Genomic DNA, 14,002 nt, shown 5'->3' with positions numbered 1-14,002 from the left:
CCCATTTCAGACATGGCTATATGCAAATCAGTCTACCCTGTGCCTCATGGGAACAGTCCAGCCCGAACTGCCAAGCCATGTCTTCCATGGACCGGAAACAAGCATCCTGGGACCGGTTTCGGATTCATAATCCTCATCAGCCAGGCTATCTTGAATCCAGTGGCCAAGTGAGCAAGGGACTCACGTCTGAGCATACCCTGCCACACTTAGGGCGAACAAAGCGATACAAAAGGGGATGATGGACGGAGCGCTTGAGCAAATCAAACACTCACCCCCAGTCAACTGATCTGGGTTTAATCCATCACCATTCTTTAGCCCACTCAGCCACCCCATTTCAGACATGGCTATATGTAAATCAGTCTGACCCTGTGCCTCATGGGAACAGTCCAGCCCGAACTGCCAAGCCATGTCTTCCATGGACCGGAAACAAGCATCCTGGGACCGGTTTCGGATTCATAATCCTCATCAGCCAGGCTATCTTGAATCCAGTGGCCAAGTCAGCAAGGGACTCACGTCTGAGCATACCCTGCCACACTTAGGGCGAACAAAGCGATACAAAAGGGGATGATGGACGGAGCGCTTGAGCAAATCAAACACTCACCCCCAGTCAACTGATCTGGGTTTAATCCATCCTTTCCTCCGCTGTCTCTACAAGATCTGGAGACGCTGCTTGACAAAACGAAGTCAGGGTCTCCGCTGGATGCCTGCCCTCTTAAGATCCTGAAGCAGTGTAGAGGATCTCTCTTACCCCCTCTGCTTGACATCATGAATGGGGTAATGAGGGAGGGTGTCTTTCCTCAGCAGTGGAAAAACGCGGTGGTAAAACCTCTGCTTAAGAAACCCTCTCTAGATCCAGGGGTATTAAAGAACTTTCGCCCCATCTCACTGCTCCCGGCCCCTGCGAAGATGCTTGAGGCCCATTTAAATGGGCATCTTGCTGTCTTCGTAGAGAACTCGGGCTGCCTGGATCCCTCCCAGCATGGTTTCAGGAGGGAACATAGCACCGAGTCCGCCCTCACCCTGGTGCTCGATTCCATTCGTATGAGCGTGGATGGGGGTCGGACATCCCTCCTGATCCTTCTGGACCTCACGGCTGCCTTCGATACCCTGTCTCCCCGTGTCCTAACATCTCGACTTGGGGAGATTGGGGTCCGGGGTGCAGCCCTGGGGCTGCTCTCCTCTTTTCTCGATCAGAGAGAGCAGAGGGTAATGCTGGGAAAATTTCTATCTCCATCCCTGTCTGTGCAATGTGGGGTCCCTCAGGGGTCGGCGCTTAGCCCCACCCTTTTTAACATCTATGTGACCCCCCTTGCCAGACTTATTAGATCTTTTGGGATGGAGGTAGTCTCCTACGCGGATGACACCCAGATCCTCGTGTCCTTCTCCCAGTCAACCGAGCTGACAGCCTCCAGTTTTAGATCTTGTATGTAGGCTGTCAGCCAGTGGATGATTTACAACTCACTGAAATTGAACGGGGAGAAGACCGAGGTGATGGTGTTCGGCGGAAAGGAAGACATTTGGTCCATGGAGTGGTGGCCTGATTCATTGGATGCTTGCCCTAAACCCACCTCCTCGGCTAAAAATCTCGGGGTTATGATTGACCCCACCCTCTGCATGCGCCTACAGGTCAACAGGACGATATCTACCTGTTGGGGCATAATCCATATCCTAAGGAAAATTAGGAACGACCTTTCCCTGCAGGCAAGAAGGCAACTGGCTGTCGCTCTTCTGGGTACTCGCCTGGACTACTGCAATGCGCTGTATGCTGGACTGAATAAGAGTCAGCTGCAGCGCTTGCAGGTAGTCCAGAATGCGGCAGCCAGATTTGTCCTTGACCTTCCTCGTCGCTCCTCGGTCACGCTGGCCAGAAAGCAGCTTCACTGTCTTCCGATTAAGGAGCGGATAGTCTTTAAGTCCATGTGTATGGTCTATTAGGCTCTGGCGAAAAGTAGCCCTACAGGAATTGGCTCCATCCTGTCTTACTACATCCCTGGCAGGAACCTCCGCTCCTCTAATCATCTCCTTCTCCGCGTCCCGCGCATTCAGAAAACCAGATGGGGCGGTAGGGCTTTCTCCCATCTGGCTCCCAAATGGTGGAACGATCTCCCATTAGAGCTAAGGTCCTTCCCCTCCCTTCAGACTTTTAGAGCTGCTCTTAAAACACGTCTTTTTGCACAAGCGTATGAGTAGATGTGCCCTGCATTTCGATCTTTTTGTTAGGCGCCTTGACACCTCCGGGTTTAGTTCGCGCAATACAAGATGCATAATAAATAAATAAATAAACATCACCATTCTTTAGCCCACTCAGCTACCCCATTTCAGACATGGCTATATGCAAATCAGTCTGACCCTGTGCCTCATGGGAACAGTCCAGCCCGAACTGCCAAGCCGTGTCTTCCATGGACCGGAAACAAGCATCCTGGGACCGGTTTCGGATTCATAATCCTCATCAGCCAGGCTATCTTGAATCCAGTGGCCAAGTGAGCAAGGGACTCACGTCTGAGCATACCCTGCCACACTTAGGGCGAACAAAGCGATACAAAAGGGGATGATGGACGGAGCGCTTGAGCAAATCAAACACTCACCCCCAGTCAACTGATCTGGGTTTAATCCATCACCATTCTTTAGCCCACTCAGCCACCCCATTTCAGACATGGCTATATGCAAATCAGTCTGACCCTGTGCCTCATGGGAACAGTCCAGCCCGAACTGCCAAGCCAAGTCTTCCATGGACCGGAAACAAGCATCCTGGGACCGGATGTGGCGCCTTACCATGTGGTAATTAAGAAGGCCGCAGAACTCTTAAATTTGACTTTGCCATCTGTGGAGTACAAGTCGAACATTCTTACTGAAGTTCTGCATTCTCCATCCTCTGTGGTTGAGCCAATTCTTCCATTTACAGAGGCTCTTACTGATCCCATATTGGAGGTATGGAGTAAACCTCTTACTACTCCTGCAGTTTCAAAGACAGTGGCAGGCGCCTGGAGATCCTGAATTCTTAGCCACACATCCTTTGCCAGAGAGTTTGGTGGTTCAGGCTGCTTGCTCGAAAAGATCTGCAGGTGCTTTTCCCCAGGTTCCTGGAGATAAAGACTCTAAGAAGCAAGATCAAAATGCAAAAAAGGTGTTTTCGTCAGGCAGTATGGCCCTAAAATCGACAAATGCTACTTGTTTGCTAGACAGATATATCCATGCTTTGATGGATACAGTGAAACAGCTATCTAAGCTTCCTGAGGAGGATAGAAAGAACTTGAATGAAGTGATATCTGACACGCAGGCTGCAGCTCGGCAGGTCATACAAAGTGGTATGGACACAGCAGATTCAGTGGCTAGGATCATGGGGTCTTCGATCGCCACCAGAAGAGCTGCTTGGCTAAAGACTTCTGAGTTTTCTGCGGATGTTCAGGCTGCTCTGATGGATTTGTCTTTTGATAGCACAGGCCTTTTCGGAAAGAAAGCTGATGCTGCTTTGGAAAGGTTTAAGGATAGCAGAGCAACGGCAAGATCTTTGAGTTTGCAAACTAGAGGCTCTGTCGCCAAAAAATACAAGGATTTTGGAAGGTCTACTTTTCGTACCTATAAGCAGACCCAGCAGCAGCAAAATCCTTTGTACAGGTCCTACAGAGGCAGGCAAATGGGTCGTTCTCGTGAACATCAAGCCTCCTCCTCCTCCACTTCCTCCTCTTCTACCCACCCCCGCCTACAACAGCAAGGCTGCCCTAGATCCACTATTCCGGATCATGCGGGTCCTGTGGGGGGTCGGCTTACTTATTTTCTACAGGATTGGGAATCGGTTACATCAGATCTTTGGGTTCTCAATCTCGTAGAGAATGGGTATGCTCTTCCCTTTCGGAAATTTCCCCCAAATTACCCTCCTTGCCAAGGTTTTTGCTCGTAGGATCACCTGTTGCTCCTACAGGAAGAAGTACAAGCATTGTTCAAAAAGGGTGCGATAGAGGTGGTTCCGGAATAGGAAAGGGGTCAGGGATGCTACTCCCGGTATTTCCTGATTCCCAAGAAGGATGGCAGACTTCGTCCAATCCTGGATCTCAGGATCTTGAACTTTTACCTAAAGCAGGAGAAGTTAAAGATGCTCACTCTTGCGCAGGTTCTTCAGGCGCTGATGGAAGAAGACTGGATGGTGTCAATCGACTTGCAGGATGCTTATTTCCATATACCCATTCTGAAGTCGCACAGAAAGTATCTCCGCTTCAAGGTGGGATCGCAACACTACCAGTTTGCGGATCTACCGTTTGGTCTTACTACTGAGCCTCGAGTCTTCACCAAGGTGGTGGCTGCAAATCTCAGAAGGTCAGGGATTCCAGTATTCCCTTATCTGGACGATTGGCTGATCAAAGCAGAATCTCCAGAGATAGTGCTCCATCATCTGCAAGAGAGAACTCAGTTGTTGCATAGGTTGGGTTTTTCGATAAATGTACCCAAATCTCACCTGGTGCCCTCCCAGCGCAACCTGTTCATAGGTGCGGTACTGGACACAACTGTATGTCGTGCATTCCCTCCAGCTCAAAGGATTCACGACATACAGGAAATGATTCCTTTATTTTACAATGGAGCAGTTGTTCCAGTCCTGAAGGTCCTTTGTCTGCTCGATCTGACGGCTTCTTGCATTCTGTTGGTCAACCATGCACGCTGGCACATGAGGGCACTCCAGTGGTGCCTCCGCAGGCAGTGGTATTAACACCAAGGGGATCTCGGGGAGTCAGTGAGGATCTCCAGAGAAGCTGCGGCGGATCTGTTTTGGTGGGGAGTGGAAGGCAATCTGTCTCAAGGAAAGCCTTTTTAAACTCCTCCGTCGGTGGCCACAGTGATAACGGAAGCATCCACTCTAGGGTGGGGTGCTCATCCGGGGGATCTGGAGGTCACGGGTCTTTGGTCTCCAGAAGAAAGGTTTCTTCACATCAACCTTTTGGAATTGCGGGCAATACGTCTGGCACTCAAGGCCTTCCTCCCTTCCCTTCGCGGTTGGTCGGTTCAAGTCCTGACGGACAACACCACCGCGATGTGGTATATCAACAAACAGGGAGGAGTGGGGTCGCAGTCTCTCTGCAGAGAGGCTCTGCCTCTCTGGTCCTGGGTTCAGGAACATCAGATTTGTCTAGTGGCAAATCATCTAGCCGGAGTACTGAACATTCGTGCAGACAGTCTCAATCGGCAGTTCTCAGCGGAGGCTTCATCCAGAGGTAGTTTGTCATGTCTTTCGGACATGGGGAACTCCTCAGGTGGACCTGTTTGCCACTCACGAGAACGCTCACTGCCCGTCATTCTGCAGTCTCCAGTATCCGATGCAAGGAACGTTGGGGGATGCGTTTCAGTTGAGTTGGGGCTCGCAACTCTTTTACGCATTTCCTCCCATACCCTTGATTCCTCGGGTTCTGAGGAAGATACGTCAAGACCGGGCCCGAGTTATATTGATCGCCCCGGATTGGCCAAGAATGGTGTGGTACACAGATCTTCTCCACCTCTCCTCGTGCCCTCCGCTCCGTCTCCCTCTCAGGGCAGACCTCCTCTCGCAGTCGCAGGGGCAGGTTCTACACCCTCACATCCAGACCTTACACCTTCATGCCTGGAGATTGAACGGGGCAACCTGAATTCCTTTTCTCTCCCACCTGGTGTGGTGGATGTCATTCTATCGGCCAGGTGTGACTCCACCAAGTCCATCTATTCTTATAGGTGGTCTCAATTTGTATCCTGGTGTGGGGAGAATTCTGTTGATCCTTTGAGAGCTCATTTGTCAGAAATACTTCAATTTGCTCTTTCATTGGCACAGCAAGGTTTTGCTGTAGCTACCGTAAAGGGATATCTATCAGCTTTATCGGCTTTTATCTGTTTACCGGATCAACCATCTTTGTTTAAATCTCCTGTTGTATTGAGATTTTTAAAGGGTTTAACAAATCAGTTTCCTCCTACTCCCTTTATTGTGCCTCAATGGGACTTGAACCTGGTTCTTACATATTTAATGGGTTCTCCGTTTGAACCTCTACACAGGTGTCCTTTGAGACTTTTGTCTTTTAAGACTGTTTATCTTGTCGCAATTACCTCGGCAAGGAGGGCAAGTGAGCTTCAAGCTCTTAGTTCAAAGCCCCCGTTCTTGACCATTCATCCTGAACGAATGGTTCTTAGGACCAGGGCTGCTTTTCTGCCTAAGGTGGTAACTCCATTCCATCTAGGACGGTCCATTACGCTTCCTACCTTCTATCCTCCACCTCACCCTTCCAAGGAGGAGGAGCGACTTCACCGTCTGGACCCCAAAAGGGTGGTGAGCTTTTACCTTGATAGGACAAAAGACTATCGAGTGGATGACCAGCTCTTTGTTGGATTTGCTGGCTGCAAAAAGGAAGAGCTGTGCACAAGCGCACACTCTCAAGATGGATCATACTATGCATCAAAATCTGCTACGCCCTGGCTGGTAAGGAACCTCCAGAGGGTATAAGGGCTCATTCTACTAGAGCAAAGTCATCAACATCTGCTTTGTCTAGAGGTGTACCGATAGAGGACATTTGTAGAGCGGAGACATGGGCCTCCCTCCACACTTTTGCAAAGCATTACTGCTTGGATAGCGAGATGAGGAGGGATGGCCATTTTGCACACTCTATCCTTCAAGATTTTCTGGTATAGAAGAGTGGACACCCTCCTCCGGGAGTGGGGACTGCTGTGGGAATCTATTCACAAGGTGAGGAATCCACTGGCAGATGTATCCATCAGAAGAACAAGTTACTTACCTTCGGTAACGCTTTTTCTGGTGGATACAGTATCTGCCTGTGGATTCCTCACATGCCCACCCGCCTCCCCGTTGTCCACTCTTCTATATCTGAGTTTATGACAATGTTTAAATGCATTAATGTGTTTATATATATATATATATATATATATTTGTTATATATGGTGTTTTTCATGCATTATCTTCACACTATGTGTATTTGTGGATATTATGTACTGGGTACATTGTACATGTCTACTATCATTGGTCCGTCCGGGTGCCTCGAAGGCATGGAAAAAAGGGCGAACTGATGTCATCACGCCGACGTAGGCCTAATAAGGAGTCAGTGACGTCAGTCGGAGTCGCGCGCGATGCCGTGCTCCTGTGACGTCTTCCACGCCGGCGTGCTGCAAAAGAATTTTCCGATCGTTGCTGACGCAGGGGGATATTCACAAGGCGAGGAATCCACAGGCAGATACTGTATCCACCAGAAAAAGCATTACCGAAGGTAAGTAACTTGTTCGTTACGTGCAAAGAAACAGCTTCATTTGTTTTTCCGTTACCCTGTTATTTAGCTAACATTGCCACATAATTTAATCCCTACTGAACATTGGTCCAGGTTATGATACAAGTGTGCTTTCCTGACTCAGAGTAAAATTACTGGACTTTTCAAGTGGCTGACTTGGAGATGCAGTGCAAATATAGGGACCACATCTGCTTCAGAGCACTTCAAGCCTTCAATTACTACAAATTACAGTGTCCTTTCAGAACCTTCTGGTTTGTAGGTATTCCGGTTTCCCATGGAAAGGGAATTTAGAGGAAATAAACTTAATTATAGAGGCAGAAACACATTTGTGCTTAAGGATGATGTCTCATACTGAGGTAATTTAGCTTCTCTGACTACTAAACAGCTGCACATTTTTTTCTAATTACCTGGCAATACTTGTCTGAGAAATTGTTTTTTTTTTATAAAATTATTCGGTTTCTTCTCAGGCCTCCGGAGTCTCCAGTGGCAGCAAGTCAGGCAACGACCTAGTGGATCTCTTGTTTGATGCATCAGCCCAATCAGCAGGTACTGTCCGCTATGTGATCCTTCTTGACGTGACATATTATGTTGTTCCTTTCTTATGTCTATAGAGTGAAAGCGCACTTGCTAGCTTGTGCCAACTCTATGCGTTGTTCTGCTGACTGTGCGCTTATTTGAAAGTTGTGAAGAGTGTAACTATTCAGGCTGTTTATTATGACGGAGTGCATACGTCTGTTGAAGTGAGTATGCATTCCTACAGGTTGCGTCCGAATGTGATGTTCCAAATTGTGTGCTGTCCGATAAAGTTGTCAATCTGTGCAAACTGCATGTGTTTTCTTAATGCATCAGTACATAAGCGCAAATGTCTTAGAGTATAATTATATGAAAGTGCTTCTTTTTACATAGCATTTTTCAGGTCATGTTGTGTGATTTGTATTTGCACAAATTGTTAATTGACTTGCAAATTTCTTTTTATGATAAACATTATGTTGTGAGTATGGTGTTGCACTTCTTTTCTAAACATAAACTCAGATTGTGGTAGTGCTCAAACAAAGTAACGCCCGACTTCGCACTGGTGTTTGCATTCAATAAAGCCCAATATAATTTTGGTAGATTTCAACTTCACATCTTTCATTTATTTTCAGTATTCATTCAACAATAAAATACTTGCCACTTTTCACTGACAAATCTCATTTGATTTAAACAGTTACATTTTTACTAAGGGTAATCTTCTCAGTAGGGCCCCATGACGGCATGTTGTTGCATCTTTCACTTCATTTTAGAGCATTTAGAGTATGTGTTTGTGTTTTTAAACTGTTCAGTCTGATAGAAATTCATACTTTGTAGGTGCCAGACATTACATTGGCCCACTTCACAGCTTTTGATATTTGGCTTTGTTTGGCGAAGTTCTTTCTTTTTGAGGTGTCTGAGTCCTCTGATGTGATCTTAATGCGTTTTTCTCAACATTACATATGGTGTACTTATGAACATATGTAAACATTTTCCAGAATTGGATCTTTCATAGAATCATATGCTTGACTCATCCCCATAGTCGAGCTGGGAGTCTCACTGTAATGTCTCAGCAGCAGTGCCATGTGAATGTGCCTCTAGGTCTTAAACGCAATGTATAGTAGCTATGTCACATTGCTTAAAAAGAACCAAACCTCAACCAATCGGAGATAATCTGACTCATGAGCATACCCTGAGAGACCGTCCTTCTTTAGATTTCTACCTCACATTGTGTGTTACGGGTGTCATCTGTGCTACTTTGCTCTTTTCCTCACAGATCTTTTTCTCTCTGTCCAAACCTTTAGTATTCTCGAAGATTAATCACAATGACAGTTAATGTCTGTCACTTCTATGAAAAAAGGGGTGTCTCTTTAAACCCTGTTAGACTTGTTGTAAGAACAGGCTACATAATGAAGATTCTTATAAAGGTTCTATTTACTGCATGTATCCTAATCATAAAGCTTAAAGAATGCAGAGTATGCCACACCTTCTCAACTAAAATCTTCAAGGATAGAGAAGGATGTATTTTAATTTGGCTCTAAAAGATCAGATCTAAGGAAGTGCCACCTTCTGAAGTGGATTCTAATGACATAAAAATGTCTAAAAAGAGTGCATTCTGAGGAAAGAGACCATGGAGTTTTAAAATACAAACCATCCACCTCATACAAACCTCCTCATAAGGTTCTGAGGAGGTCAAGAGGCCAAATCCTGTTTTTTGAAGAACGTGTTCACAGAAGTAAATCCAGACCTAAGCCAGTGTCTGAATTGCTAAAAAAAATAAAATCCTCCGTTTTTTACCAGAAACTCCGAGGACGAGACCGTCGTCATCAAACCCATCAATTATACCGTCGTTTGCATCATCGACAGTCATCGTCAACCAAACAAGTCAAAATACAGTGCTAATGCCATCCACTACATAGGTGACTGCTGCATCTTTGTCCACAACAGTGACTTCTACTGCCCCGTCAATGGCGGTTGCAATATCATCAATACCATCAACAATATCACCATCATCAAAGTAATTTTCAAAGGAATCAGCAACGCTTTTACCACCATCGAAAATGAAGTCGTTGACAACACCAATGATGATGCCAATGTTAATTATGCCCGCGTTGGTGACTGTTGGCTGTGGCCTCCACAACAAAATGAAGAACTTGAAATTCTCCTAAAGACTGACCAAAATTCAGCAAGGTTTCACAAAATTCACCACAAGACCTGTTTGACTCTGAAGTATAAGAGGAGGAACTTGCTTTTGGGGCAGTTTCTAGCCCCACCCAACATGAAGTTAAAATATCAGTACCCTGTTGATGACTATTATGATGATCATTCCCAATACCTGTATGAGACGCAACCAGAAACGCCGGCACCCAGAGCACTGTATCAAACTTTTCAAGATCATGCGGAACAATAATGTCATTGCAGTCCAGAACCTTTTGACAGTGGCACACAGGTTTCAGGTCAACCTATGATGCAGGTCCCATTAAATCTAGTAAGGGATCTTTAACTAACTTTGGCCAACTGCTACATATATTTCCCTAAGCCATCATTGCTGCCTCTTCTCTGAGTTTCACTACCACTGTCTATTTTTCATAGAACACAACCGCCTACTCCAAAGAGTTCACCATCCGCGTCACATATTCTACAACCAAGTCAGCCAGACAATGATGACTTACACACAGACGATGCACATGAAGATGGGAAACTTCTACCTTTTTTTCTGCTTGAACTGATCCAGAATAAGATGATTACCGCCCCTCTTCCTGATGATATAGGTGACTTCCACAGCCTTACAGAAAGGGCATTTAAAAGATTTGGCGTTCCCATATCAAGCCAGGAAACGTGTTCCTTTTTGTATAACTTCAAAGAGCCACCCAGGATGACCGAGCAATTCCTATAATATGTCATATAAGGTCTCAAAATTATGAAAAATCCAGCAACTGTAGCAGCCGTGCAATCAAGGCTAGATGCAAAATATAAAGCTCCTGACATTCTCATCTGCTTTATTGACATCCAAGGGCAGATTCAATACTAATGCAAGCAGCGCAAAGAAGATTGGATCAGAGGCTCCATTTGGATGATGGGGAAGGTTGAAGCATGTGAGACAATGAAAAAATACCCACTCTGAAGAAATGCAGTTAGAGGGGAGTAACTCATGTTTATTCAGATGAGCCTCTCAGTAAGTGCATATGCTTCCTTCATCCAGATTATAAACCACAATAGTGTAAGATCTGTCAAAATATTTTGATAAAAACTATACAAGACACACAAAGGGAATTTAAGAAGATCCAGTATGTTGATTAGGTGAGTGTCATGGTACCTTTTTTGTATATTCTCAAGAAGGAAGCGGTGTCATTGAATCATGCATACACTAAGGCTTCTGGTGTGTCAATAAAAGGTGCAAAAACGGACTGTCTGGATCGGGCAAAAAGAAACGTCCTCTGATAGCCTCCACTGCAGATGACCCCAGCATGCCTAAGGAGTCCAACATTGTCTGGAAAGTACTTCGAGGTAACTCTTCTCTCAAATTCACATACAGATGCATTTCTGTTGATGACCTCACTGTTATCAACCAAGAAGCCAACAGACCCTTCATTGAAACCTAATGTATAGTTACCATTGGCAGTGAGCACTCTAGCTTCAGCGAACCTACGTTTGACAATGCTGTTGAAGACTTTCTTATAGACTACCCCAAGGATAACTACCCCATCATCAAACATTGTTGACAACTACACTCTATCTACACTGAGCAAACCAGGTTGGCATAAACAAAGGAAAAGAACAAGGTTTTATTTTTAATGGCATTCCTAAACCTCACAGTACAAGCAAGGCTAGTCATTGGCCATCTGTGTTTGCTGCTGCTTTCTCTAACAAAAGCCACATAGTGCTGCCCTCTTAAGATATTGAAAATTACATCTTATCCAGTATTGGGGTATCTTTCATGGATTCACATGCCTGAATCATTCCCCGACGCTGAGGCGGGAGTCCCACGGTAAAAATATATGTACAAAAGTAGTGCCTTAGTAAGAACTGTAGTAGACTAAAAAGAAAAGAGGCCCAGAAGGCCCAAAACTTAGTAGCCTATCTACCTCATTATATTAAAAGAACTAAAAAATTGTTCCAACCAATCAGCTGCCAGCACCCTCTAGAACCTTCCCAGCAGAAGCAGTTCTCCTCAGATTTTCACCGCACGTCGTGTGGAAGGGAGTCTCCCTGAGTGCCTACTCCGTTTCTTCATCCTTTACCCTTCAAGATGTCTGACAAGAAAGCTCTCTTTAGAGCCTGCAGGACCGGTGATACGAAGAGGGTCCATGTAGATGAGCACAAGGACTGCATCCACTGTCTACATCCTAACCATGTAGGTAAGGATTGTAGAATATGCCGAACCTTTCCTGCTAAAAGCATCAGAGACAGGGAAGCAAGGTTCCTTTTATGGCTGAAATCCTCGTCCGCTGAGGAGGATGATTCCACGACAGCTCCTCTTCGGAAGGAAGGAAGCACCACCAAGCTTCTCATGAAGCTTCTGACCAGTCAAAGAGGTCTCCCATTCCTCCCTCTGGAACAGCTTTGTCTCCGTCCTCTGAGATTTACAAAAGGTTTCTCTGGTGTCTTCTCATACGGTATATGTGACCTCTGCTGCTCCTCTTTCTACAACTACGCTCTCTACCATGGCTATTTCATCACCTATTGTGTCCTCTAAAATATCTACTTCAAAGAGATCTAGTGTCGCGAAGGACTCGTCGGCAAAGAGTTACTCCTCTAAACCTCCGTCGACGACTGCATCGACGTAGTTAGTCGCTGTCAATTCCCTCGACGACGAAGACCCCGTCGACCGCGAATTTCCCGTCGACCGCGAATTTCCCGTCGACCGCGAATTTCCCGTCGACCGCGAATTTCCCGTCGACCGTGAATTTCCCGACGACTGCGAATTTCCCGACGACCGCGGATTTCCCGACGACCGCGGATTTCCCGACGACCGCGAATTTCCCGTCGACTGCGAATTTCCCGTCGACTGCGAATTCCCCGTCGACAGCGAATTCCCCCTCGACAGCGAATTCCCCCTCGACTGCGAATTCCCCCTCGACTGCGAATTCCCCCTCGACTGCGAATTCCCCCTCGACTGCGAATTCCCCCTCGACTGCGAATTCCCCCTCGACTGCGAATTCCCCCTCGACTGCGAATTCCCCGTCGACTGCGAATTCCCCGTCGACTGCGAATTCCCCGTCGACTGCGAATTCCCCGTCGACTGCGAATTCCCCGTCGACTGCGAATTCCCCGTCGACTGCGAATTCCCCGTCGACTGCGAATTCCCCGTCGACTGCGAATTCCCCGTCGACTGCGAATTCCCCGTCGACTGCGAATTCCCCGTCGACTGCGAATTCCCCGTCGACTGCGAATTCCCCGTCGACTGCGAATTCCCCGTCGACTGCGAATTCCCCGTCGACTGCGAATTCCCCGTCGACCGCGAATTCCCCGTCGACCGCGAATTCCCCGTCGACCGTAAAATACCCCGTCGACGGCGATACCACCACCCACGGCGACACCACAGTAGACGGCGAGCCCCCCATTGACGACACCTTCGACGAAGAGCCCGTCGACCAAGAGCCCGTCGACGGTGACGGATCCAGTCGACTAAGATTACCCTGTCGATGACAAAGAGTCCGTCAATGACGAAAAGCCAGTTGATGAAGAATTGGTCATCAGCGATTCCTCCAGTGTCACAGGCGATGCTGATGTTCTGTACTCACTTCCCGTTAAAAACCTACCACAGGCAAGACTACAGCAATATCTCTCCCTTACTGCCATCGCATATTTTGGAGACGTATGTGGAAGATGAGTCGGATGAGGAGGGTCCTTTCGGCATAGCTCGCCATCCCTCAACTACAAATAAAATGCCAAGATGATAACGAAGATTTCCAAGAACATTTTTATCAGGAAGATCTCTCTACCCCTTATCAAAGACATCCCAGAAGGGTTTTGCATCAAGGAGGGACCAGTCATCTTCCTCCTTCTTTGATACAAGACCCACAGGCCATGTTGGCTGATTATCGACAAAGGTTTCCTTCAGAAACGGCTGTTCCTGTATTGCCTCCCACACCGGCTGAGATACCAGCATCGCTACCGCCGGTGGACGTTTCTAGTTCTCCAAGGCAGCCCTCTGGGACAGCATCGCAACGACACCAGGATACTTCATCCTCGGACGAGGAAGGTATCGAAGAGGGTGAATTACTCGACAACACTGGTGATGGGGA

At 46.9% G+C, this 14,002-nt stretch overlaps 1 protein-coding gene across 1 annotated transcript in view; it reads left to right on the top strand.

The window, feature by feature from the left end:
* The window catches only part of CLINT1 (clathrin interactor 1), a 630,396-nt gene that overhangs the window by 349,463 nt on the left and 266,931 nt on the right, over window positions 1-14,002 (top strand). Inside the window, exon 8 of the mRNA XM_078653723.1 lies at window positions 7,712-7,790. Coding sequence (XP_078509849.1) covers window positions 7,712-7,790 — 79 coding nt within the window. The remainder of the gene's footprint in view (window positions 1-7,711; window positions 7,791-14,002) is intronic.

The sequence above is a fragment of the Lissotriton helveticus genome, chromosome 7 (genome assembly GCF_964261635.1).
Source record: "Lissotriton helveticus chromosome 7, aLisHel1.1, whole genome shotgun sequence".
NCBI lineage: Eukaryota > Metazoa > Chordata > Amphibia > Caudata > Salamandridae > Lissotriton > Lissotriton helveticus.
The sequence above is the reverse complement of the archived record's forward strand: the minus strand, read 5'-3'. Positions and strand labels throughout refer to the sequence as shown.